Source organism: Dermacentor andersoni, chromosome 5, assembly GCF_023375885.2.
Source record: "Dermacentor andersoni chromosome 5, qqDerAnde1_hic_scaffold, whole genome shotgun sequence".
NCBI lineage: Eukaryota > Metazoa > Arthropoda > Arachnida > Ixodida > Ixodidae > Dermacentor > Dermacentor andersoni.
The window spans coordinates 166723758-166750626 of NC_092818.1; the positions used below are offsets into that span (position 1 = coordinate 166723758).

The 26869-nt window shown below is 42.7% G+C and overlaps 1 protein-coding gene across 1 annotated transcript in view; it reads right to left on the minus strand.

Moving 5' to 3' along the window:
- Invadolysin (leishmanolysin-like peptidase, invadolysin) overlaps positions 1-26869 on the minus strand; it is a 47073-nt gene that overhangs the window by 11173 nt on the left and 9031 nt on the right. The window contains exons 9-16 of the mRNA XM_050179187.3: positions 22391-22512; positions 21067-21170; positions 15787-15863; positions 15278-15388; positions 12776-12908; positions 7015-7104; positions 6831-6900; positions 2779-2912 (exon numbers count right to left, since the gene is read on the minus strand). Coding sequence (XP_050035144.1) covers positions 2779-2912; positions 6831-6900; positions 7015-7104; positions 12776-12908; positions 15278-15388; positions 15787-15863; positions 21067-21170; positions 22391-22512 — 841 coding nt within the window. The remainder of the gene's footprint in view (positions 1-2778; positions 2913-6830; positions 6901-7014; positions 7105-12775; positions 12909-15277; positions 15389-15786; positions 15864-21066; positions 21171-22390; positions 22513-26869) is intronic.

Consider the following 26869-nt stretch of genomic DNA (forward strand, 5'->3'; position numbering starts at 1 on the left):
CCTGTAGTATTTCAAGATTCAAGAGCCGCCTCATTTGCATAGAGGTTCCCAATAACACCCTCATGTCCCGGGGCCCATGCGATTGTTTGGGTATACTTGAACTTGTGTTCTCTGCTAATTTCGGCAAGTATCCAGTGTGCTTTTGCAGCGATTTGTTCTCTACGATAGTTCCTACATGCGGCCTGAGAATGTGATTATTGCCAGTGGAGCATTGCGCTGTATGCCTTCTCTTATAGCTAAGGCGATGGCTATCTCGTCGGCTTCTATAGTGGTTGCTCAGGAAACCGATGCACAGGCTGTGATTTTACCTTTACGGCTTAAGACAAGTGCCACCACAATCTGTGCGTTGGCCCGATATGGTGAAGCATCCGTGAACCTTGCAGTGTCGAAGTAATTTGTTGTTTTGTCTATGTATTCTGCTCTAGCCTTTCCCCTTCCTGTGTGTAACGTCGGATCCATGTTTTGTGGTATTGGTGATACCCCATACAAATCTCTGATCTGGCAGGGTAGCCCCTTGGTGTTTTGGTGTACTTGTATGCGTTCTCCAAGCCCGATGCTTTGAAAAAGATCTCTACTGGCTGCTGTTTGCATCAATCAACTCCTCTGCACTATGAGTTGGGCCTCAGCTAGCTCATGAAATGTATTGTGGAGGCCAAGGGCTAGAAGCCTCTCATTTGAAGTGTTGCATGGTAGCATCAGGGCTGTCTTATATGCCATCCTTATTATTTGATCAGCCTTTTCTTCTTCCTCCCTATTCATTGCATGGTAAGGTAGGGAGTACATTAGCCTGCTAATGACCAGGCTTTTCACCAGTCTGAAGGTGGCTCATTCCCCCATCCCTGTCTGATTATGAGCCACACGGGCTATCATCTGGTTAATCTGTTGCATTGCTTTTCTGATCGTGTTTGAAGCGTGGAGACATCTGAGATTCGATTGCAGCCACATACCCAACACTCTTACTATTAACTTCTCAGGAATAATTTTCCCTTCCAGCCTGACCTCTCTGCCGAGCAGTGGAGTCCTCTTTGTTGGGTATATTTTTCTATTATATTGGCTACCCATTGAAGCTTCTCCTCCTTGTCTCCCAAGTGGCCCTTGGTTATCCAGATTGTTATATCATCTGCTTATAAAGAATGAAGGATGTCAGGAATTTCTTGGAGTTCTTTAGCTAGTCCAATCATGGCTATGTTGAAGAGTGTAGGCGAGATTACCGTGCCCTGTGGCGTTCCTTTGTTAGGAGGATGGATGACTTGAGATTCATCATCTCCTACTTTGATAACTGCTGCTCTCTGATTGAGGAAGCTTCAGATGTACTGGTACGTCCTTTGAACGCAGCTGGCCTCTGCTAGTCCATCCAGTATCCCTTTGTGACTTACTTTGTCAAAGGCCCCTTTTATGTTGACAGCCATGACAATGTGTTCTCCTGCCTTGGGGACGTTGGTTAATACTTCCTCTTTTAAAAGCAGGAGTATGTCCCATGTTGAAAGATGCGAGCTGAAGCCAAACACGGTGTCAGGCATTAAATTGTCTTTTTCAAGATGACATTGGAGTCTAGTGTTTACTAATCTTTCGAACACCTTTCCTAGACATGATGTAAGAGAGACGGGCCTAAGGTTTTGTACAGACACTTTCTTCCCTTGTTTTGGGATCACGATTATCACAGCGTGTTTTCATTGCTGTTGTATCGTTCCTTTGACCTAATGGTCATTTATAAAGTTCGTAAGGGCTGTTACAGCTTCATAATTCATGTTTATAATCATGCCGTTTGATATTTGGTCCTCCTCTACCCCTGTGTTCCGTTTTGTGCTGGCGATTGCTGCTTTAACTTCTGCCTCCGTGAAGAGTTCATCCATTCCTGGGTTTGGGTGTCCGCTGCAATCAACTTGGCACGGGCGTATCGGGACTTTGTCACCGAAGCATTTGCTACGGACTGCCTGAAGGAATTCTTCTTTTGTGCCTGGGTACGAGTGCAGCAATCTCTCAAGGTTCTATTGTCCTTCGTGTCTGGTTTTGAGCGGGTCAATCATTCCTCTGACGATGTTCCAAGTTTTTGCTGTCCCTGAGGTCCCATTTAGTGATCTGCAGAAGCTTTCCCAGTTGGCTGTTGCAACTTGATTAGCATATTCCTCGGCCCGCTGCATTATTTCTTTGATTTTCATTTTGAGTTTGTGGCTGCATTTCTGTCGCTTCCATCTTTTGGTCAGGCTTCTTCTTGCATCTCACAGATGCAGTAGGTGGGGGTCCACTTCAGGTGTTTTGTCCGTCGTGGTGATGGTTTTGGTATGTTTCCGCTTTATACTTTGTATGCGTTCGCACCAATTATCACTGCGTTTATTGCTTGTTCAATTTCCTAATTTCTCTTTCTAGGTCTCCTATGCACACTTACATTAGCTCTAGTTTGCGTTCTAGGCATGTGAGTTGTGTTGTTTGGTGTGGGGGCTGGGAAGCGATTGCTGCCCAGCTCACCTTGTTTTTGCCTTCCTTGTTCTGCATCTTCTTGCTCTTTTGCTGTTTTGCTTTTTCGCCCCTCTCTTGGCCACTGTCCCTGGAGTTGGAGTGGTCTTGGGAGCTTTAATACTTTAATACACCAAATCAACATTCAGTTTGCTTTTATTCTTTTGCCTTTTTTTTTTTCAGCAAAGGAGCCCACTCTGTGTGAACCAGTAAATGTCTTCACTTCACCTTCTATGCCAGCAGAATTTTCAATGACAATAATGTGAGAGCACATTCTCCAGAGGTGCATAAATGTCTGGGTCCCAGTCAAAGTGAACCACTCACCTTGTAACAACCACTGCCCCAGTGCTGCCACTGGCGCACTTGGCTGCATGTCCGTTCCTGCCACGTCTCCTTGTTGTGGTTGAAGCATTTGGAGCCAGGCCCATAGTACTCCAGCGCAAAGTTCTTTTCTTCCTCTGAAACCCAAGAACAAAGACAGACATTGTATTTGTGCAGGTATGAAATCAGATCACATTGACTGCAAAGCAGCAATCAAGCAAAGCAATGCAAATCAACCGTGTCGATGTTAACCTTTTACAGCACCATGCTACCATCTCTTAAAGAACCTTTCCCTGAGAAATGTGCAACTGTCACTGCAGTTGCAAGACACTTCCAAGATGCTAAACTACATTCTGGTAGCATGACAACTTTTGCAGGTTCATAAAATTTCATTCATTTTTATGGGGGGGGGGGAGAAGGGGGGAGTGGTGCAAGAACACTGCATCACTGTAACTGTGAGTCTAAGTTTAATGAGTGCACATTTTAGGCAGATAACGCCAGCAACACAAAAACAAGATATTCAGGCATTTGCCATCCATAAAATCGGTGGCATTGTGTCAGCCTGCATTCACTATCATTGCACTGCAATGAGGTCAACTACTAACCAAGCACATGCCACCACATTCATTGTGGTGACACTGTTTGTTTGTTTATTAAGGGCATTGGTTTTGTTGCCTATACACTGACGTCTTGACACAGTAAATATTGGTTGTTTGTGATGTTCGTTCATTCTTGCCTTCCTCCTGCATTTTTGCACTGTTTTTATCACATATTATATTGCTTGTTTGTTCAACTTGCTGCCTGGTATGCATCTTCTTATCAGATGTATTAGAAGGGCAAGATGTTTATTATTCTTTATGCTCCCTTTTGAATAAATCTGAACACAGAGTTCAGACAGAGATCTGTCCTTCATCCTGGCCCATCACCAATTGCAGGGCCCACAGCAGTGTGTGTAAGCTTCATTTTGTACCAGCGTGAAGTGACCACGATGCATCCTAAGAAGTGAGCATATTTGCAAGAAAACAAATGCATAACACATGGGTCATAGCAGCTGATGTACAACATTGATCATCGATCCTTCTTGGCTGGCACTTGTGTACCCCATGAACTGATGATACGTGTATTGTACCTGCTTCAGAAATATGCATACAATTACAGCAGTGCATCAGATGGCGGAATCAGCTTAGAACACCACTGTTGTAACGCTACAGCATGCCTTTCAATATTAGGAAAGAAAGAAAAAAAGGTGAAGAAAGAAAGATTTGCATATTTCAGCGATTTCTCTGCCTATAAACTTTTTTACTGTTACAGCAGCAGCCTCTCACAGGAGACACTGCTATATCGAATTGGTGGTCCCAAGGGAGGGGGGGCGTGTGCAATAGGGGTGTTTGCCTCCTTCAAATCGTTTTTGATTGTGTCATGTCACTGTCGCCATACGAAGTTTTGGAGAAAAGGAGGTATACAAGGGCATCTGGGCGAGTGAGAAAAGTATAGAAAGGTCTGTGGAGCATGGTCGGCTACAATTTGGGCAGACAAACCATTCAGGACGCTGGTGACACATGGATACGAGCTGTGCCTATCAAATGCTTCTCCTGCATTGCCCATTTTCAGTCTGGGTTGGACAGCATGGATGGTCTCCTGTTTAGCAGCTATGCTTGTAATGGTATGCTAAGTGCCTCTGTCACCCAGGCATTTGAAGAAAGCAAGGTGCCCTGCCCATTATAGCAACAGAATGTTGTAGTCCCACCCAAGGCACGCCTTTCATCGCAGTGATTATGAGACTGTGTGTTGACACAATAATTGGCGGCATTGTTATTTCCCATCTAGCTGTTGTCTCTACCTGTGGTATCAGAGCCTTTATGGTACTTCATGTGTTCTTTGACCACGCGTCAAAATCGTCGACTTTCGTCCATACACTACAGACTTCTACTCCAAGCCCCTTCTATGCCACACCTTCAGTGACGAAGCACAAGAATAGAAGCTTTTACTATATGTACTGCTGAACCCTCTCAGATTAGTGGAGGTTTGGCAGTAGTAAAGGTTACAACTGCTGAATGGTGACAATAATTTTTTTCTAAGAGTCAATGGTTGAGAGTTCTTTTATTGGAAAACAGTTTACTCACTGGGAAGGCAAAGAAAGCATGCTGCTGGATAGCCCACCTCAAAGGCACATCCACACTAGAGGAAAAATCTGCGTGGTGTGGCAGTTACGTATTAGCATGAAAGTATCCCCTCCCACGTAGGGTGCCTCAATGTCCTCCTCGCCCACAGTGGTTGGTGAGGAGGATATCGAGGCACCATAATCCCATGGATGCAGCCTCCTCTCGAAGTTCGATAAACGTGAGTGCGAAACAAGTCAAACAAGTCAGGCAGGTTGGTCTTGATGACACCGGCTGCCTCATGAGCATGATTGAAGCGGATGCCGCGAAAGATAGCCCTGGGACCTGTGCTCCACTGCCGCCGGTAGCAAGCCGTGTGCGTTCTCCCTCTGGTGTGATGGTGCCTTTACTTAACATCTCAGCAGTCCTCTGAGCCACCAAAATGCAGGTCAGGAGCATGTGTCAGGAGACAAAGCTTTTATATCTGTTGGAGCTTCTAGCCTTTATGCCTCTGCGAACTACAGAGGCGAGCATGATTATGACATCTGATGCTGCAATATTGGAAAACCCTTTTAACCGAGAAAGCAGCCCTGCATAAGTTTACTGGCGTCACAAGACGAGGACTTCAGAGAGTACTGATTAACCATAAAGCCATGAACTCGAGTTCCATGCAAACATCTCTTGAGTCAAAGAGGGATGTCAAGTTGATCATCAGCTCACTGAAAGTGAGTGAAATTTGCATTGCATTATACTGTTGAAGTTCTGGTGCAGAGCTTCGCTGGAGTATTTCAAATTTAGAAGCGACATAGCATGTGCCCAATGCAGGAAGTGTGACTAAGTAATTAAGGAATACGAATTATCGTAGCCACAGGTATTTAAGTTGTTCATTATGGCTTTGTTAATGTTGCTGTTTAAATAAATGTATCAAGTTCCAAAAAAAATTTTGTTGTCTGCCTCTTTTTGCCAAAGAAAGAATCTTCACCCCCCAATCAAATAAAGAATAAATAAAGTTGTATTGGACAGCTGCTGCGTCTTTCTCTTGTGCCGAAGAATAATAGCAACCCCGCACCGAAAAAAAAAAAAAAATTCTATGTCTGGTACTGCCACTGCATTTTTTTCTTTCTTTTGCAAAAGAAAAACCCCCCTCCCAAAAGCTACCTCTGAGACCGCCACTGTATCTCAAGAACAGCTTCTTTGCAATGTACTACAACATTGTCCTCGTCCACAAGAGAATCACCTGCTGTAACGTGGAGCAGAAAACCCTGCAGAAATTCTCAAGCACAAATGTCACATAATAGCTCAGTGGTTAGAGCGTCTGCCTCACAAGTGTACACGAGTACATTTGTTGCAAGGGTGTGAATCTGATTTTCAGTAGTAGGGGCAGGAAACATCTTTTTCTTTGTCATATGGCAAGGGTGAAACTGAGGATGAGGAGGGGACCTGGCAACACGACAACGATAGCGTAATGAAATGAACAAATGGACACAGAAAACCCAGTTTCAAACTTTTAACTCCTTTCACAGTAAAATTCATCCAAGACTGGGTCAACCTTAAGTAAATTGCATGTCTTAAGACAACGAATGGCTTGCCCTTCCCGCACTGCTGCTCTCATGCATCGGCTTCTCGCCACCCCTTTATTTTCTAAAAGCTATTACCAAAATCCAGCAACAAATCGGCAATCTCGGGCACCATATTTTTCAGCCATATTGTATCTAACATCCCTTTGACATTTAAAGAGGGTGGAACTATTACAAAACCCACAGAGCATGCAATACAACTGCTAAATCCAAATTAGCAGGACAAAGCTTATTGTCATATACTAAGGTTCAGGCTAAATTCATGAACTGAAAGGCTGCCTGTGGTCAGAAAGCTCTAGAATTATAGGCACAAGCATTAGATACTACACCACATTTTTTTCATTCTATATTGCAGTCATGGGGGGAAAGATGAACTCACGAGGACTGTTCTCTTCAAACTGGCACTGTGATCCTCGTACAACAGTGTTTTTCGATTTCCAAGTGAACTCCTAGAACAGAGAGGTAGCATACAATGGTGTTAAAAAACACAGGAATACTCAGCCGATTGGTAACATTTACAATAACCTAAAAATTAGCAGCACTTTTCTTGTCGTACAGCCTACCTGAATGTAAGGGCAATAGTCTGCCAGTATTACAGAACCACCGTGTCTGCCTAGGTCTGTGGAAGGCACACCAGGGATATAATCAAAATTCTGGAATGGACATAAAACATGAGACAAGTTTGTGTGTGTACTTTAGTATGGGGCATTTAGCTTGCACTACATACTGCAATATTTGCTTTTTTGCAAGCCATATTTTGTGTGACCACACTGGCAGCTTAAATTTAATCTTACTTCATTTCACGAGATGGCCAAGTCAGTATAGCAGGGTGTTACTGACTGGGAGCAAATTTTTTCTAAATAGATCAATCACACGGCACACCTGCCTTGGTGGTAGCAATAATGTTGGTGGTGCTTGCTGCTATCCCGCAATGCTATTGTTCAATGCAAGTAAGTGTTTCCTTTCTTTCATACTTGCTCAGTGTCACGCTTTTACACGGAAGAAGTGTTTGGTATAGTTTTTACAACTTTGAAAATATGTGTCAGTACTTTAAGCTGGTTTGCCATGGTTCAAAAACATTGTTCCGAACCAATGTTTCCCTTAAGCCTGCTGAGGTCTGCAACTATGCCAGCATCCTTTGCAGCAGTGGTGGCATATGAAAACTTGTCACGAGATCAGTCTATTGTAGGCAATTTACAAATATGACGAAAATTATGTTGTCTGCAGAACATGTAGATTGCAAATAATTTTCCATGAATTTCGTATGCACTGTGGAGGTCTGCTGCAGCAAGTGAAGTGCCAAGTTTAACTTATGAGCCCTTGCAACATCTCTGCAAGATAACCAAAGGTAAGAACAAAATGCAAAGACATGAATTACGTGACCTGCCATGTGATTAACACTACACAAAACTAAAGAAAATGTTGTTTGCATAATGAATACAATACTGCCTTTGAGGTAAGTTTTTTCGGCCCCCAATGAGAGGCCTCATGAAATAAAAAAATCAAATTACAATAGAAAAACAATGTTAATAGCACTGCATACAGATGACTTCACTAATGACCCCCCCAAATTTAACACCAATGTTAACAACCTAAAGCTAGCTTTCGTGAGAGGCAGTTTGCCCAGCAATGGTGGTGTAGTCATTTTTGCAAACACGTGTATGAGCAGAGTTTGCTTGTCTTATGCAGGGAAAATGTAGACCTGGTCCTCACGATGAAACCATACATAAGAGACAAGCCCTAGCATGTGCAGCTTTCACTTTGTTTTTATTGGAACAATGACCAGTCCACCATTAATTAAAAATGTGCAATGCAGAGAAGTACACTTTCAAAGACAAGGGTGTATTTATGCAGTCCAAACCTTTGCATTCAGAAGCTTTAGTTGATCCAAATAGATGTGGTGCATGTCTTTATAAAGCTTGACATTGTATACAAACAAGCAAGAATATCATAAATTTATTCACTGCTTTGATTACAACCAAGCAGCTTTTTATACAGAGTGTAGACCGCTTATAAAATAAGTCGTGGGAGTTGTAAAAATCCGAGCTATAAGCGGTACTGCATTATTTTTTCGGCTTTTGCCTATGCCAAACGGACCACCCACCTTTCAAACACAATTTATTACTTATTTCACTCACACACACATGCAACACAATTGCAACACAGCACAGAAACCAAGTTCTCCTGACAAGTGCGTCATCAGCGGAAGAACGCTGTTATTTTCGTCTGGAGATATTTTTTAAACAGCGCTTCGAACAATTTCGTCCTTTACATGCTTAAGCACTGAAGCGCCTTCTCACTCAAACAGTTCTTAGCGCAGTACATCTTCACTTTGCTGAGGTATTCCAAATCGTCTTTGCACGGGACATCTGGGTCTGGCGTCGGGTTGACATTGTCATCCGACTCATCTTCTGTTGCAAGCTCCGCGCTGCCACGCACTGCCGCGACGATCACATCATCCGTGCTCGCTTCCTCGCAGACAGGAAGCTCTGACTCACCGGCATCGACATATGCTTGGAAGGTGTCTTGGGAGGAAACAAACTTGCTTTCAACGAGGCCGGACCACACGTCATCAGTACTGACAGTCTCATCGGCATCAAGAGCCTCTGCATTGCGCACGAAGCCTGCTTTGTTGAAGCACTTGCTTATTGTAGTGGCTTCTACCTGCCACCATGAAGCGGCAACCATATCAGTCACGCCCCTTAAATTCACTTTAAGAGGCTGCTGCTGCTGCATGCTCAGCAAAACTCTTTTGCAGATGCGTTTTTTATAAATTGCCTTTACTGTTGTGATGACACCCTAATCGAGCGGCTGACATTTTGCAGTCGTGTTGGCAGGCAGAAATTTTAACTTGACTGCAGTCAATTTTGGCTTGACCTTGTGGGCTGTGCAATTGTCGAGAATGAGCACGATCTGTCGCTTCTCTGCCACCACGTATTCATTGAACTTGCATAGCCAGCTTGTGAACATGTCTTGCGTCATTCACACCTTTTTGTTGGATTTAGCATGTCACTGGCAGGCACTCTCGCTTTTTAAAGCAACGTGGCCTCACTGATTTTCCAATGGCAAACAGGCGGCACTTGTCGCTTCCATCCATGTTAGCGCAGAACAACACAGTCATGCGCTCTTTTGAGGCCTTGCGGCCAGAGCAGGCTTCGCCTCTCAGCACAAGAGTGCGGTTGGGCAGAAGGTTATAAAATATGCCAGCTTCGTCGGCATTGTATACGTCTCTGTCCATATACGTGGACAGCATGGTTTCCAAATTTGAGCAAAGCCAGACTTCAATGGACTTGTTGTTGACATCACTGCTTTCACCGCACACCACTTTGCAGCTGATGCCATGGCTATCCTTGAATCGCTGGATCCATCTATTAAGTGGGTTGAAGTCGTCGTGGCCTAAAAGAGCGCCAAAGAACTTGGCTTTTTGTTGGAGCATGGGGCCACTCACTGGTATGCTCTGAGCCCTAACTTCATGGAACCATCTGAAGAGCGCTGCGTCCTCGTCTTCGTACTTCGATGTATGTATTCTCTTCCGTGACAAAGAAGACGAATCTTGCTGCAGTTGCTGGCACAATTTGTTCTTGTTCTTGTATATGGTTGACACGGCTGTATCGGAAACGCCGTATTTGGCCACCACAGACCCCTTCTTCAGCCCACTTTCTATGTGCCTTATAACGCATTCCTTCGTCTCCAGTGACAAGGCATGCCTCTTTCTCACACCACTTGAAGACGCCGCCAACGCCATGGCGCCAAAAGCCAGACAACACATGTGCACAGAGGACAACTACGACACGACGAGATTATGATGTGCACACACCAAATGCAACAAAGAGACTGAAAAAAAAAAAGAAAGAGAGTGCTGTCACCACTATTGCTTCTACCCCTCACTCCGTGCAGTGCGTACCCTGATTGGATGCTGCTACAGTGTCGAAAACACTCGCCCTTCTTCCTCTAAAGTCTCCCACCCTTCTCCTCCTTTTTGTTTTGCTTTCCACCGCTGGTCTCCATGCGCACGCCCACACTCGCCCTTCTCTGCTAGTGCGCGTCCGGCAAACGTGCGGGCCGTGCTCAACACCTCCGAGAAAAATCCGTGCTCCGTGCGCCGATTTCATGGACATGTGCCTAAAGGAACCGCGCTATAACCGGTATTCTGCTTCGCGTGCCTGCACAATAAATGGTCCGCCTATACATTGACTTCTATGGGAGATTTATTGGTGGTAAGACCCACGCTATGACCGGTCCCGCGTTAAAAGCGGTTATGTTATAAGTGGTCTGCGCTGTACTGCTGTAAGGTTCCTGTAGAACAGATAGCTGCAGGACTGGTATGTCTTAAGGTTCACTCTCGTAACTCTGTGCCAAGCTAAGAAACAGGAAAAGCTGCTGCTATTGTGCTCGAACCATAAAGAAAACCTATCTGATGCATTTTCAGTGCAGGCACTGGATGACGTTAAATGTGTGACAAACTGCACTGACATCTCTCAATTACAACATGGGGATTGCTTCAATGAATCTTGAGTGTAGCGCAGCATAATAAGATCCTGTCTTAAATGTTCCAAATATAGTTCACAGCGTCTATGTAAACTTTGCACAACAATCTCCGTTCTCTTTACAAAAGTTAATTATTTTTGTTCTTTAGCAAAAATTTTAACGGAACCTTCAAGGTCATGCATGCCCATCATTGCCTCCATGCTGCTTCATCTCAAAGACTAAGGTCTGCATTATTTGTTTGCCTCTAGCTTTGTGACCTACTTCCAGCACTGGCACTGGTATCTGCTATGGGCAGACTTTGGCACCAAGCAAATGTAACCTCTTCTCAAGATGCTTTTAATGCTACCTTAAATATGCAAGCTTTTGCCAGATGGAACCCGTGCTTTACACCATAAGTGCATAAAAAACAAATTGAATATTGATGGCCATTTTAGGAACAGTTCAGATCAAGGGTACTCAAACGTTCCGACTTTGAGGCACCCCACCAGCCTCCTCAGAGTGCCGTGGAATGCCAATCCTCTCCCTATTTTCACTGATGTGCTTGTGCATGGACTCAGATAAGTGTTGCAATGAATTAACTAAATTACACATTCTGACACAGTATGTTACAAAGCAATGATAACAACAAATTGCATAAACTGCAGTATTAGTTCAACAGAATAATCACTGTGTGGCGCCGTGTCACTTGTTAGAGTGCATTACATTGTACTTGCAACTGGAAACTGCATTGAGTGAACTGGTTGTGGGAATTGAGGTGCATGTGCTTTAAAAATGAAAATAATTTTACATACCCCTCTTAACCATCTTGTTGGCTATCATGTTGTGCCATAAGCATACTTAAATAAAATTTCACCAGAAATTGGCATCAGTTGCATGAACATGGTAGCAGTATGAGAAAAATAATAACCGAGATGGCACAGCAGCCACGAAAGCATGCAGCCTCTGAGATTCACAGTTCAGCGTGTTATCTTAAATGTCAAAGGCCATTGCTCTTGACTGAGGAACTCGCGATAATACATAAGCAAGCAACATTTTTATTTTTTATTTCCCGCACCGACTGGCACGCAGCTACAGTGCCCTGTAGCGGTGCCAGTCACGCACATCGAAACGCTTGCCGCGCTTTTTTATTCTCGATAAGGTGAAAGCCAAGCAGTGCAGTAGCAAAACGGCCTGTATTGAAACAGCATCGTGCTGACAATGACGTTCCTGTACCGCAAATTCCGTGAACATGACCAGCGAACCTGTTACGATATGCAGTCAATATTGTCATCTGTCAGCAACAAGAGTTGACCAGCAGATGACACTAAATTCAGAAATGGCCCTTCGTGGTTGTAAACTCCCCACGTTGATTCTCGCTCATGTGTTACAAACCTCCTTTGTGATTACAGATGAAAAACGTTCAGCACGGATATCGTGAGCCCGAAAATCACACAGTGACGAGCTTTGTGCGTTCCTGCCACACTGGCGCTTGCAAAGACTACTGAAGTGTAGTTAAATTCCAGATGCAATGCAAAATTAATTATTTCATGAAAGAAATTCTGAAAATGAATGGGGGGAAACGGTTTCCGTTTTTCCCACTTTTACATTTTTGGGTTACCACTCGCGGAACCCTAAAATCCCTTATGTAGAACCCTGTTTGAGAAACCCTGGTCCTGATGAAAGTGGTTATACCATTCAGAACTTCAGGTTTTATCGCTATTGTATCAAGTGGATTGCTACACGAGACGCATGCATGGCCTTAAAATATTGCAGCTCAGGCATGTTCATGTTGCAAAAGAAATGTTAGCTTGTTGTTAGGTTTGGAAAATAATGCATTGGCACTTTAGACCCACAAACCTGAAACCTCTTAGGCAGGTATTCACCGTGGTCGACTAGATTACACAAGGCAACAGAATCTCGGCTCTCTGTGCACTCTGTCTCCAAGGGGTCTTTCTTCACTTTGTCACAAAAGGGATGGATGGTCAGGCCCCTGCACAAAGAAAAAAAGAAAGTATACTTACCAAATGAAATGTGAATGCTCAATTTTCTAGACATGCCGAATTATGTTTAACATATTAATGGCACCATTACACACCCTGCAGATCCACTCTATAACAATGAATTAATTTCAGGACACTGATGTCCGTAGCATTAATTTTTTTTTTACTTTGTCCTGTGATTGCATGTCCAAAATGGCAACTATCACCACCATTTTATTGCGACAGCAGCAATTATACGGACACTCAAAGTGCATTGATGCCGCCGCCGTTGTTGCGCTGCCCCAATGCACAGCTCACATGTGGAGTGTTAGAGGACCTCCAAATACGCAGAATGCGTTTAGTTGCAAAAAAATTACACAGAAAAGTGGACACAATGTCAACGCTACACTGAATCACCTCTGTGGCGGAGCCACGGCAGTGTTCTTCCTTTGACTGCTGGCATGAATCTTTTGCATACGCACACTATAAGCAAACTAGCACTCCTGCTGAGCTGCTGCATGTATGCACCGGTCTGAGCAGAATGGGCAGTAATTATCTAATACAGTCAACTCCCATAACAACGGACCCTGATAATTTGACAAAAATGCCTGTTTTATCTGAAGTGTGTAATATCCAAAACACCTCACTTCCGAAACTTTCGTCAATGTCTAACAACTTTATTGCAAAGAGCGAGTGACGAACGTTCAAAGTAAAAAAACAAACAAATAAAGTCACAGTTTCGCCCGAAAGGCGAAGCATCGATTGCCATAGCAAATTAAGCGAGATAAGAGCGGCAGCAGCAGCAAGCGAATTGACTGTCGTGCTGTCTCTCGCTTTAACGCGAACTAAACATCGAAAGCACAGTGCATACGAAGCTACCAGCACCTTGTCCACATCGCAGATTGCTTTCAAGATACGGAGGCCGCACCATAAGCAGCAGCCACCGGAGCAGACACCCCCCCCACCCCCCCCACCCCCCCTTCCTCGTGCCTCATGCGTGAAAGAAGACTGCGTGTTTCCACCCCGCCTTCCTCCCTCGCGCACATGATATCGAGCCGCAATTGTCGGCTGGCCTTCGCAAGTCAGTTTTCAGCCCGTGTTGACATGGCAAAAGTATGTTTTATACACCCGACTTTGAAAAAAATTGCCGCAAATTTCGGCTGCCATAGCCAATAGTCCGTCGTAGCGCGGTCCATTAAAAGCGAACTACGTTGCATAAATAAAATAGGTAGAACAAACTAAGGCTGAAATATGGTCCTTTATATCCGAAAGTCTGTTGTACGCAGGTCCGTTTTAACGAGCATAGGCTGTATTTCCCTGGGCCTGACTAACACAGACGTTTGACGTCGGTCTCATTCATGCAGCATTGAGGCATGACGCCTGCAACGCCTCTAACGGCGCTCTTCATCATGGCGGTGCAGTGACACCCTGGGCAGCTGCCAGGGGACTGTTCCTTCTGCCTAGCAAAAGTTGCCTTATGTGCTGCGTTGCCCCAATATTTCACACTTGCATGTAGTCGGAACACCGTCCGAAAAGTTAAAGGGCAATGATAAACCTTGCTGTCACTGTCAATGCTTCACCCCTTGCGCGAAGCAGTATAATTATATTTATTTTCCTGCAGCATAGAACTTATGTAATTGCATTTGAAATCATGTCTTGGATTCATCTCGTGCACTGCTTCACAACTTTTGCTGCAGCCTGGATACAGTAAAGCCTCATTAATTACGTGAAGTCGGATGCTTGCAGCAGTCCATCGGTATGCACACGAAACACTGACTGACTGAGTCTATCAAAGCCAGCATTTTTTTTTTAATTGTACCCCGAGCACCTGACTTTCGTGGAATGCATGCTCACATTAGTATGATTATTTAGCTTCAGACACGACACAGAAGCAGGAGCAAAGTTACAAGCAACACATTTTAGATCACAATGACTTTTTCAGCAACTTTCTGTTGCTGATTTTGCCTGCTTCTGGTACTTGTGACTATAAACTTGCTTGAAGCAAGTACCCCCATGGTGTGCTTTCGCCATCAAAGGACTTTCAATGGAAAGTTCGGGGACTGACTAGGGAAACATTTCACAAACAGAATTTTTTTTTGTTTTTATCACAAACAGAATGTTGTTGTAAAGGTTGACGAAACATTTGGGAAGTTGGCACATATGCTTTACCCTTTTAAATTAAATTTTTGCTTTATTAATACAATACTTCAAGTGCATGAGTTTCTATGAGAACATTAAGGATAATAAAAATAAATTCATTACATCCACTAGTTTGCTAATTAAGGTCACTACAAGGTTTGACTGTGTTTGATAAATGAGGGCTAAAGCTAAAGCTTCTGGCTTGTAACACTTTATAGTAAGCAGCAGAACTGCTGCTTGCCTCTCTCGACGGTTGTCAATCCATTCCTTGCAGCTCTTGAGAGCAAAGTCACAGCCGAGGTTGTGGCCCCACTTGAGCGGCTGTGCTTGGTCATAGTTCGGAAGGTACCACCTGTTGGGAATGGTACAATAACTAAATAAACAAAGTGCACTGCTTCAACCAAATTTACAGATATGTCTCGCAAGATGTGTTACTCAAGAATACACTTTGATGCAACTTTTTTCAATCTTCGGGCAAATAATGTATCTAGATACAGAGAAATATATTCGAGAAGCAAACTAAACGTGGAAAGTGGGACGCCCTGGTGCAAGGATGAAATCGTGGATAGGAGTGCCACATTGTGCACCAGTATACCGTTTGCCAGGGATGCCATGACTGTTCTGTGTAACTCAGCAGTATCATCCCTCAAACTCAAGTTACCTAAGTAAACGAACAGGAAGGAATCTCACACAGCAGATTATCAAATTGCAATGAAGCGAAAGATAAGGCAAAACAACTCATATCTTTACCCTGTATCCTCCATGAGAGCCAAGGTAATCCTTGAATACACCGGGTTCTGGGTATGGGTTCCAGTCATTGCTTCATTCTGAGCAAAAAAGAAATGCAACACAATACTATCTGGTGATGACTGCACATGAACTTAAAGGGACACTAAAGTGAAAAATGATTTCTTCTGCATCAGTAAATTACCGTTCTACAACACCAAAAACACCACTCTTACAACGATAAGACGTTTGGTTAGCCAGAAAAAGCGCAAGAACGAAATACGGGTGGCGACGCCTACTTAAGTTCCCGCACCTGGGGGCTGTGACGTCATGGATTTTGATGGCATCTTCTAGGGCCTACTAATTATATATAGCGGTACAGATTGACTACATTGTGTTCTAAAGGAACCGAATATTAAACATGGTAAGTTTCGGGAACCTTTATTCAGCCAACGCGGTCCAAATGCGAAAACATACTTTGGAATCCCTGACGTCACGCTGACGTACGGGCGCTGGAGTTTCGGCGCGAAATTCAAATACTGATACTTGGACCTTCATTTTCTCATATAATAATCAAACTATTTTTCTGAAATGACTACCTGCAGGGTTCTCAAACAATGCTTCATTAGTCCAAACTGATTTATTGTTTCGCTTTAGTGTCCCTTTAAAGAGCAAAGCCTAAGGATAAGCGCGAATGCGCAGGTACACATGCAAGAGCGCACCAAAAGCCATGATCACATAAAATGTCATGCCCTCTCCTATAAACAAAGCGCATGTATGTAACATGCACATAATTGGTGCTTAACATGATGCTCACTACCCATAATCTTGGTCCCAGCTTCATGGAGTGCATCAAGACATGTACAGTTAAACCTCAATATAACAAACTTCAATATAACGAAATTCCCAATATAACAAAGTATTTACTTTATATAATTTTATTGCTTCTTGTTCATAAAACATAGACTTGGAATCTCAATATAATGAAGTGTATCTGCACATTTTCAATATAACTAAATTTCACTGCCACCGCGAAGGGGTGCAGGTTGGCGCACATCTTCATTTCTAGCGTTACTGTGGCTGCGCATGGCTGTCAATGTGGTTGAGCACACACTTGGCCCACATACTCTGTTTTAGACGTAATCTGCTGTGTGTGCAAAGGTCGGGCAAGCTGAGATGGCGTGGCATTGTGTACTGTCTTCGCATGCTTTTAGTGCTGGGAGTTGCGTAATCTTGAGTTTCAGAAGCACAGTGAAGCTAGAGGCAGACGAAGCATTCTATCCACGCGGGGCACTTTTCATGATAGCGTCGTCCCACTGCGGGCTTAGCAGTGAGGGACGAGTGGTCACGAAAGCATGGCTGGCTTTGCTTCGTACCGCCGATGGGAAGACATCGTCGACAGAGCATGAGACTGTATCTTTTGTCTCCAACTCTCAAATTCATTCAAATTTGCTTTTTACGATTGCCCGATAATTGCGAAAATACTGCGGCCCCTTCCATGTAATAAAAATCCATCGGCGACTGTACTTATTTCCATAAAGGATCGACTTTCAATATAATGAAGCAAATTGCCAACTGACCGATTTCGTTATAATGAGGTATAAGTAACTACGCAACTAGGGCTTGTGCTACAGATTAATTCTGCCTTAAAAATTTTTCTTTCAGTGTGTGCCACCTTTGCTTTATATTAGGCATTATTACCGCCCTTCCTTTATTTTGACCTCTCCTATCATGCTACTTATGACCAGAACTGTACACGTTGCAGAAAAGAAAGTAACAGATTACAATTACAATTACTTCATTCAAAAATGTAATTGATTACAGTTATCAATTACTGTCCCACGAAAGTAAGTGAGGAATTACTCAAAAGTAACTAATTAATCATACATTACTTTCCTTTTAACATTTATTAACATTGCATAGATACAGTAAACAGAACAAGCTGGCCTGAAACTTTCAGAGTGCTTTCTATAGCCCTTCATACATTGCATATCTGCACAAACAATTGCTTTTAAAACATTTTTATTGGTCATCGTCTCTCATTTTTGCTTTGAAGACATAAGCAGTGACACTGAAAACTTGTTTGAGGAGGAAAAAAAGAGAAGACAGAGAGGCTAGCCAGTTCATTCAATGTGCACACTGGGAGGTAGGGCGGTGTTATAACGTATACGGATCTGACACACAAGATTGTGGTTGCTCAGCATCTGGGTCCTTTAGGAAGAGCAAAGCATTTCATTGTTGCTAGGACTTGGAGAAGACGATCCTGGTTGGGCCAATGAAAAGCCGAAAGAAATTTTCTCTCAGTGATTTCCTGGCACCAAACTCCTAAGGGGCATTTGCTGTTGACGCAGACCAGCACCTGTTCAATGAGGAAACGAATACTGAGGCCCCAAGTTAGCCTGTCTTAAGGTGCCCAGCTGCGAGGTTGCCGCGCAGCACCATCTCGGGCATACTGCTGTATTTTCCGCCAACTTCAAATTCTGAAATCTGCATCCATTCTCAAATCCGTTACTGGAAAAAAGTAATTGAATAACGGCAAACGGTACTGAGTAAATAAAGTAATTGTTAAATTACTAAATTACCTGAAAATGTAATTGAATACAAGTAATTAATCTAATTTGTTACGTACAGGTATGCTTATGACTTGCTTTGTTCATTCATACCACTAACCAAACCTGCCAACTTGTGAACTGTAAGACCCGTAAGAATCCTGCACACATGACAGTGGAAGGTGGAAAGGGGGGAAAACATATTTGTAGTTTTCCCAAGCACACACCTTTTGTGAGATGCACTCACACACTATAAACAACGATTTACCTTTAGAAGCAGCAACGTAAGTGGCAGCAAATTTGGAATAGAAGAGACTGACAAGGAACACATTGTTTTGCAGTGGCTTATTCAGTGACATTGTTGTTACCAATTTTGCATGCTACACTGACTTGTCTGACTAACTTGCCCGAAACCAGTACTCCTCTTGCATCCTTTTGCCACCAGAATACTTCTAAACCCTGTATTCAGAAATGCAACTTAAGTTGAAGCCCATGCTTGACTTGATCTAAGTGACACCTGTCGTGAATGCGCCGAAGGAAATGCAGTGCTAACGCCAGGCATCATTTAAATCAAGTCAAGCATGGGCTTCAACTTAAGGTACATTTCTGAATACGGGGGTGAAGGTATGGTTGGAAATTGGTGACTTAGACTTTATTGCGGACATACTACTTTAAAAAACTTGACTTTTGCCATAAAAACGTAGAACAAATGTGAAGCATTCTTTCTTTGTAGCTTCGTGTTACATTCAGGTAGATGACAATTTTTCCCTTTCAAGATACTTCCTCCACCTTGCATGATTATGCAGAACTAATTTGCAAAAAATGTAGAATGAGTCCAAGTTTGTAAACATTACCAAAAATTCAAAAAAGTTGGCAAGTATGCAAACCTTGATAATGAGTAAATCAGAGGAAGCTGTTAAAGGTTACACCCCAAGAGGTGCTATCATCTCCACGATTAAACCCCTGTCCATTCTTCTCTCTTCTACCTCATTGATTATCTTCTAAGTATGCACAAAGTGCTGAACAGATGTGCTAATACTTGACAGTTGCATTTATTATGCAACAACTGCTTTACATGCACAGGACTGAGTCAGAACCTTTGTCAAATCAAATACTACCAGGCTTCAGACTGGCCGGAGCAATGTCTACTGATGCAGCACAGCTGGTACAGTGTAACCTCGTTTATTCAAACTCCAAGGGGACCAAAAGTTATAAAAATAAAATGATGTTCGAGCAGAAAAACCCTTTAGAATACTGCACTTGATAACCATAACGGTAAAGTGCACAATAAAGTCGCCGAATGATAATTCGGACACGGTGGAGACCGGCCAGAGATCTGAATAAACAGATTCCTAAATATCGTATTTGCGAGAAAATAAGTGTTTAATCTTCAAGCGGACATAAAAAGTGGTGAAGAACGCGTGTTTCTGCACGCATATAGTATGCCAGCATATGGCCAGGTCAGTCTGTATTTTGACCATTTTCATGGCTGTTGCTAAAGACAGACAAGGTATGGTCTTCAAATGCACAAAATATACACCTCCTGCAACTTAAACAGAGACCGACTGTGCTCCAATAGCCGTATGATCACGGATTTCTTCGCAACAGTCCTTGTTTGACAGTTCCCTCACTTAAACGCTCCCCTAATCAATGGTGACAATGAGGGTGGAGTTGGTGTCGTCTGAAGCTGCTTGATGGCTGCGACCGAAAAAAATTTCTAAAGGCAGTTCAAAAAGTCACCAAAGATCATGCCATAATTTCACACATAAAGGAACAAAGCTGAATATGCGGAACTCGCACAACAAACCGCAAATGCAGTCCCTTACACCAATATAACTTAGCGGGGCTCGGCTTGCACCGCAGTTTTGGCGGAGTCTGCTACAGCTAGGACAGACCAGGTGACCAGGCTTTGTTACTTTCTGTTTCAAGCAAGCGTCGACGATGTATCAAAATATCACTTTTTCTGCTTGTCTCAGTGAACTTGGTGGCTGAATTGGCACACTGTTGTGCAGCTGCAGCATTTTTTTTTCATCAGCTCACTGCAAGGTGTTGGAAATTTCCACAAAGCTGTACGAATTATTGGTCAGTGACTGTACCACATAACCAAGGTCTAGTGCCTTACCGAGCATTTTTGGAAGTGCTGTTTTGGAAATTATGGATCCACTGTGTGAGTGAGGCTGATTTTAGCTGGGAATGAAAATAGATGGATATTCGTACTGGTGTGCCCTGTGGACTGTGTACCTATCAGATGGGGCCATACCATTTAGTGCTAGCCGTTCATTCAAAGTGCTGAATGCACCTAATTCCTCCCTACATTATTCATTTGCATATCCACTGAAGCCTGACACGCAATGATCACACGTCACTTTACTCTGGCCTTTGGCTTGGTCCAAGGGAGCAAAAAATTTTGTTTAAGATAACCATTGAGCAGTTCTAGGAGTTCAAATTTATGGGAGTTTTTCCCATATAAACACACACGACTCTGTCGGGACCAAACGACCAAACCAAATTATACATAAGTTTGAATTAGGAGGTTTTGAATAACCAAGATTTCACTGTATCTTGTTATTCGCACAGGTAGGAGTGAAGCCAATTGCTTGACTTGAAACAAACCTTGACAGTCTCGCCACACTCAGGTGCTACAATTTACAATGTATGTTTTCAAAAATGTCGCTTTTAAAGGCCAACGGTTCCACACGCACAACTACCATGTAACAAGACAAAATAAAAAAAGCCAAGCACAGGACGTGCTCACCTCAAACAGCCGCTTCTCCCAATGTGTCAGCCTTGTTCCATCCTCCCCTTGGTCTTCCATCTCGGCACCTTTCAGCTCGGAGCAGTTGAAGTGGAGCCTAACTTCTGCCTGTGGACACACACAGCCCATTAAGAATGTCAGCAGATAAACGGACACATCTAAAAGCCAGCGAAACACATCATGCAAGCTTCACTACGGCTACCGCTTCCAACTCCATGAGAGAAGCATGAACGTAGGCACCAAAAATGCCTGTTCGAAAGTGATTACAAAAGCAAGAGTGAGGAAACATGTTTATTCCTTTATTATACAGTATTTTGCCTTGTGTATAAACCGCCTAGCTTATTCTGATATGCATGCTTGTTTGGAACTTCCTTGAATGTTATCGTTGATTCTATTTCTTGTCAGTTGTCACTGAACCTTGTGCAATCAGATTGCGTGCACGACATATGCAGTGGTGTATTGTCTGGAAGGTACATGAGTACCAGCGATTACACTGGAACCTTCGATGAGTCATGTACAAATATTTGACACATCTGGCCCATAGATCAGATTCCGACGATTGATGAGTTCGCTCGCCACTATTGTTGTTCTTTAGTCTTACTTGCTTTTCTGGGCACAGGTTCGCCCAATGAAAAGTTAGTTGCTGCGACTCACATTTATGCTACTGTCCACTTCTTCAACGTCACTACAATGTGACCAATATAATCCACATCCCTAATTTCAGCCTTCGAGAAAATAGAATGAACAAAAACCTACACATACATAACTTCCAAGTGAAATGACATACTACCACACAATGGCATTAATTTTAAGTAATTAGCCCAACCGTAACTTACCTCACAGGAAAAATGTACTATACAGGAATGTACAGCGCACTGGGTGTTCAAGCTGTGTTCTAAGTTATCCTTTAGTCATGGATTAATGCAGCACAGAGCGTATTGCCATGAAAAGCACCTGAAGGTTTAAAAACTGCAGCAAAGCATGGGATCTGAACCGCGCTGCAATAAAGCACTTGCAGCTTTCTTGCAGGATCCAGGTCTCAATGAGGCTCTGTAGATAGCTTTATTGGTAGCGTGTGTTTGTGTCTCTGTCTGTGCACTTTGTATTTGTTCTTATTTCACCACCTTTCTTTGTTCCCTCACCCTCTCACCTGTAGTATAGCATGACAGGCATGTCGCTGGCTATTCTCTCAATATATCATTAAACATTCACTTTCCACTCTAAAGGTTTAAGCCACACTCTTGTCTTGAACTTCGACTTTTTAAATATTGCTGGTGCAGGTGTACGCATGAAAACACAGTATGCAAGATGATGCCAATGACACTTGCCACAACACGAGGTGTAACCATGATCCAAAATTCCTTGCTCATAGATCCACTATGTATCTTCCAGTCATGCCTAATAATTTTCTTCATGACACGGTCGCTCCATTTGTGTGTCTGCAACCTGAAAACATGAGAGATTGCAGACATAACTGTTAGGGTAATTCTTTTTCTTTTTTGCCTCTATAGCACAAGCACGTAAACATGTTGGACAAGACGCAATTCGCAACATGTAATACCCAGTAGAACACCATCACAGTAAACCAGTCAGGGATGAGCAGAATGCTTATTACACTGGGAAATTTATTACTGTAATTGCATTCACTCCAAACCTTTACACAACCAACAGAGATGCCTTCAAAGTAAACAAGAGGTTTATTAGTCCACCAAACACTGCAGTGAAGAAAGTACTTATAGTAGTAGGCTTCCCAGCTGCCTTGTATTTCCTAACAATTGCCTCACATTTCCATGCAGATATTCTGTATATACTCATAGGCCAGAACAATTTTCTAGTTGACCTTCTCAGCTTGTTATGATGCCCCTCTACTTTGTCAATTTGAACCTACCCACTTGTGCAACTGTCAGTTAGACCAATTGTCCCTACATACTGAAGCCAGATAAACACAAAGCATGAACTACAAAGAACAGCTGAGCCACCGGTTAGGCATGGAACCATGCAGTCAAACTTTTCAAACCCTCACTAATGATAATGTATTCATGCAGACAGGAACATTGAAAATTACACATATTTAGATAGCAATGTTGTAACAGCAGCTGAACGTAACGCTTGCTGGAAAACTGCTGCATGTACTGGATAGTAGTATCAGCTAATGGTGTTTATTGTAGCAAGAACTTTGGTGGCAGCTGTTTACTATACTTAATGAATAGATATTTAATAAGGATTGTCTTTTTCATGCATAATAAGTAAAATTTTACTATTTGGAGACCTAATATACTAAGGTCTTACTGTAACTTGTGCACTATCCTTGAACCATAATGCATCAAAGGATTAGAACTGCCTGGAAGAGCGCAAGAGTGAAAAACAGACCCCGTCACACTCAACAGCAATGCAGCCATGAAAGTGCTGAGGCACCAACTCTAGGAGGATGTTCTCTGGTCCCCTAAAGGGTTATTCACGAAAGGCAAGGATGGAGAAATACTGCATAGCACAAAACAGAAACAAGAGAGCACTGTGAAATGGGCACACAGTGGATGTCAAGCCCAATAATCGACAAATAAAAGAATGCAAATTGAAAAAATAAAAAAATAAAAGGGCAGTGAATAAACAGCAGATGAGCTTGTCCAAGCAAACTTTGTTGCGTCGCTGCGATGCTACCAGTGAGATAGATGCTGGAGCCAAAATCAGCATGAAAGCTGGCCAGCAAGGTACTGTAACAGCGGGACAGGCAGGGTAGTACATGTGCGCATACTAACAGCCTGCCTGGAGTGTGAGTAGGGTCATTTCAGTGGCACAGTTTACATTGTTTACAGTTCGCCTGCAGTTTTGTGCATCACTCATTGACAAATTGTCCTTTCTCTTGCTTTCACATCCGTCTCATAAATAACTCATGAACACATCTACAAAAATATGAAAACAACAGTTATGCATTTCTTGTAACAGAAAGTACTACCCAGAAAAGTGTGTACAACACATCCTGAAATTCAAGAAATTTATCTACGCAGTTGGAATGCAAGCTGTACACGTATAATGCCCTGAAGTGCACATTTCACCTTTCCTTAAAGCTGGCCATATTGCACTTTAACCAGGAGCATCAAAAAGTGTTTTGATGAATGAATGTACAAGATTGTTGCTGGAGCTCTGGGGTGCACTAACAGAGCGCCAAAATGCTTTTAAACAGGCCTGGGCATTACTGTACAGAGTTGCTTACAAAAACAGAGACATCACATGGTCGTGTGGTGTCTTGTCTCTGTCCTTGTTTGCTGTGCTGTTCCCACATTTACTAAGATGCAAAAGGCGGCTGAAGTGGCTTTAACACGAGCCTGAGGTATTTAGCTGGAGAGAATTTCCAGAACATGAATAATTAGAAGAGAGCACAGCAGCACAAAAGACAAAGGCCAGAAAGATGCAAATGCAAAAGTTTATAAGAACATTAACAGTCAAGAGAACCCAGAAGGGAAATGTAACGAAACATGCTGGAACACTCCTTGGTACACAGTTAAAAAGCTACAATAGCAAGAAAGCCAACATAAAGGTGCATTACCTAAAGCAACAGAAAGAGCATCACAGCTAGCTCTGAAACAAAAGAAATGAAACGTAAGCAAGAAGCATCCTTGCAAGCCAAAGAACCAAAGCCAAGAAAGAAAGGTAACAGCATGTAAAAATAAAAAAAAATATATAAAAAAATAGAAAAAATAATATTAATGATAACAACAAAAGATGTCACTGGTTGAACAATATTTACATTCCAAAGCTGTACCTTCACCAAAGAGTTGCATAGCAGAGCTCTACATGCCAAGATTCGAGGGAAAAAAAAGTGCAGTGAAATTTCAGCACACACACATAAATTTTTGTGTTTTACATGCCAAAGCCATGATATGATTATGAGGCACACTGTAGAAGGAGACTCCAGATTAATTTTATTCACTTGGGGTTCTTTAACATGCATCTAAATCTAAGCAGACGGACGGTTTTGCATTGCCCCCATCAGAACGAGGCCCCTGCAGCCAGGACTGAACCTCCGATCTCAGCTCAGCAGCACAATGCCATAGTTACTAAGCTACTGCGGCGGGTCTTAGAACATAAGTGGTTTTGCATTTCTCCCTTGAATTGTAGTTATAAAGGAAACATCTGACCATGCTGAAGAGCACTGCACTGAAGTTGATGCTTCATAGCAATGCAACAAGGTTAAGCGCTGGGTGACTTGATACATATGTCACATACGTCATAGGTGTCACATGGGCACCTTCAATCACAATCAAGTAAGACTGCAATCGAATTTTTTTAATGCGATTGGCTCCTTTACGCAAGCTACAGAAAGGAGCCGATTGTGGTTGCGAAATTTTACACTGATCGAGCTTGAAAGTGCACCCTGTGGCTTGGGTATATGACAAATACCAATGGGGAAATAAAAGAAGCAGCAATAGGCAAGTTAGCCTTAAATAAAACAAAAGCAAAATGACAACTGGACACAAAATTTATCTCCAAACTTGTATTTCATCCATTTCATGTAGTTTCACTATCTTAGGTTTCATGGTATATAATATCAGTTTCACAAACGTACCCTCAAAACCTGCTGGGTGCAATTATCATTTAACTCTGTAACATCTGTTCAAATTAGCTAGAAGTAGTGGCTCCTTTTTAAGGTCTGAGATAACTGTCACCGACCATTGAAGTGATCTATTGTGTGAAGCAATGGTGCGTGGTTTTTCAATGGCCCAACCAATTCTCAAAACAAATTAAAATGTTGCTAGAGTTCTATAAACATAGAGACCTTGAATAAGACCCCTGTGTGATTTCATTAAAGGACCTCCTTGCTGAGCACTGCAAACAAACGAGTGCGATGTGAAGATCACGTGGCGCCAATTGTATCTGCAAAACATTACACTGGTGTATGCCACAAGAACAGGTACAGATTCAAATTAAAAAGCTGGTGCACATTTTCATCAGAACAGCCAGCCTGCTCGCTAGCTGTGACAAAATTATAGCACTTGCCCTCTTCATAATGGCTTCTAAGTGCAGCACAGAAATAAACAGCAACAATGCGAGCATGGGGATTCTCGTGAAATGCAGAGTATGCAAGATGACCATCACAAATATGTTGCCAGCAAGAAAGAAAGAGAGGGGCTACAAGAAAGGTTTGGCTTATGACATTGGCCCTCAGCTTTAATATGGGAAAAGCAAGGCAAGGAATGTCACTTGCAGGCAATGTTTGAGGCAATGGGGAAGAGCCTATGCTGCAAGGAAAGCAGTTCACCTCCTTGCACTATTACCTTGCAATATTTTATTTGCTCATATCTCTGCTAATACTATCACACTTTTTTTTAAAAACATCTTGTAGTAGAATGCTCCTTGGACGGAGCTTTATAACTAACAGTGAGGAACAAAAATTCACTATAGGTGATGGTGAGGGGCACTTTGAAATCACATCCTTACAAAACCTACGATGTCTAGCACTTTTTCAACATTCCCTGACCTTTTCAGGTTTTCCATGACTTTTTCAGAAAAATTCCAGTAAAAAAAATAAATAAAAATAAAGCGATCTGAAGACACAAACAGTTTTTTCAACACACTGTTTTCACAATGTCCGAAAAATTAGGCAATTCAGAAGGAACAAAACTTGGGGCTAGCTTTTCAGCTTACAAAGGCAACAGGAAAAACCTTAGTATAGTATATTTCTGTCAATTCAACTCTTATTCATTTGATCTTGATAAAAGGTCCTGGCTGATGGCCATAAATGTCTATGGGCCCAAACTTTGGTTATTTTGATCCTGAAATTGGCCCTCGCCATATGATTCTAACT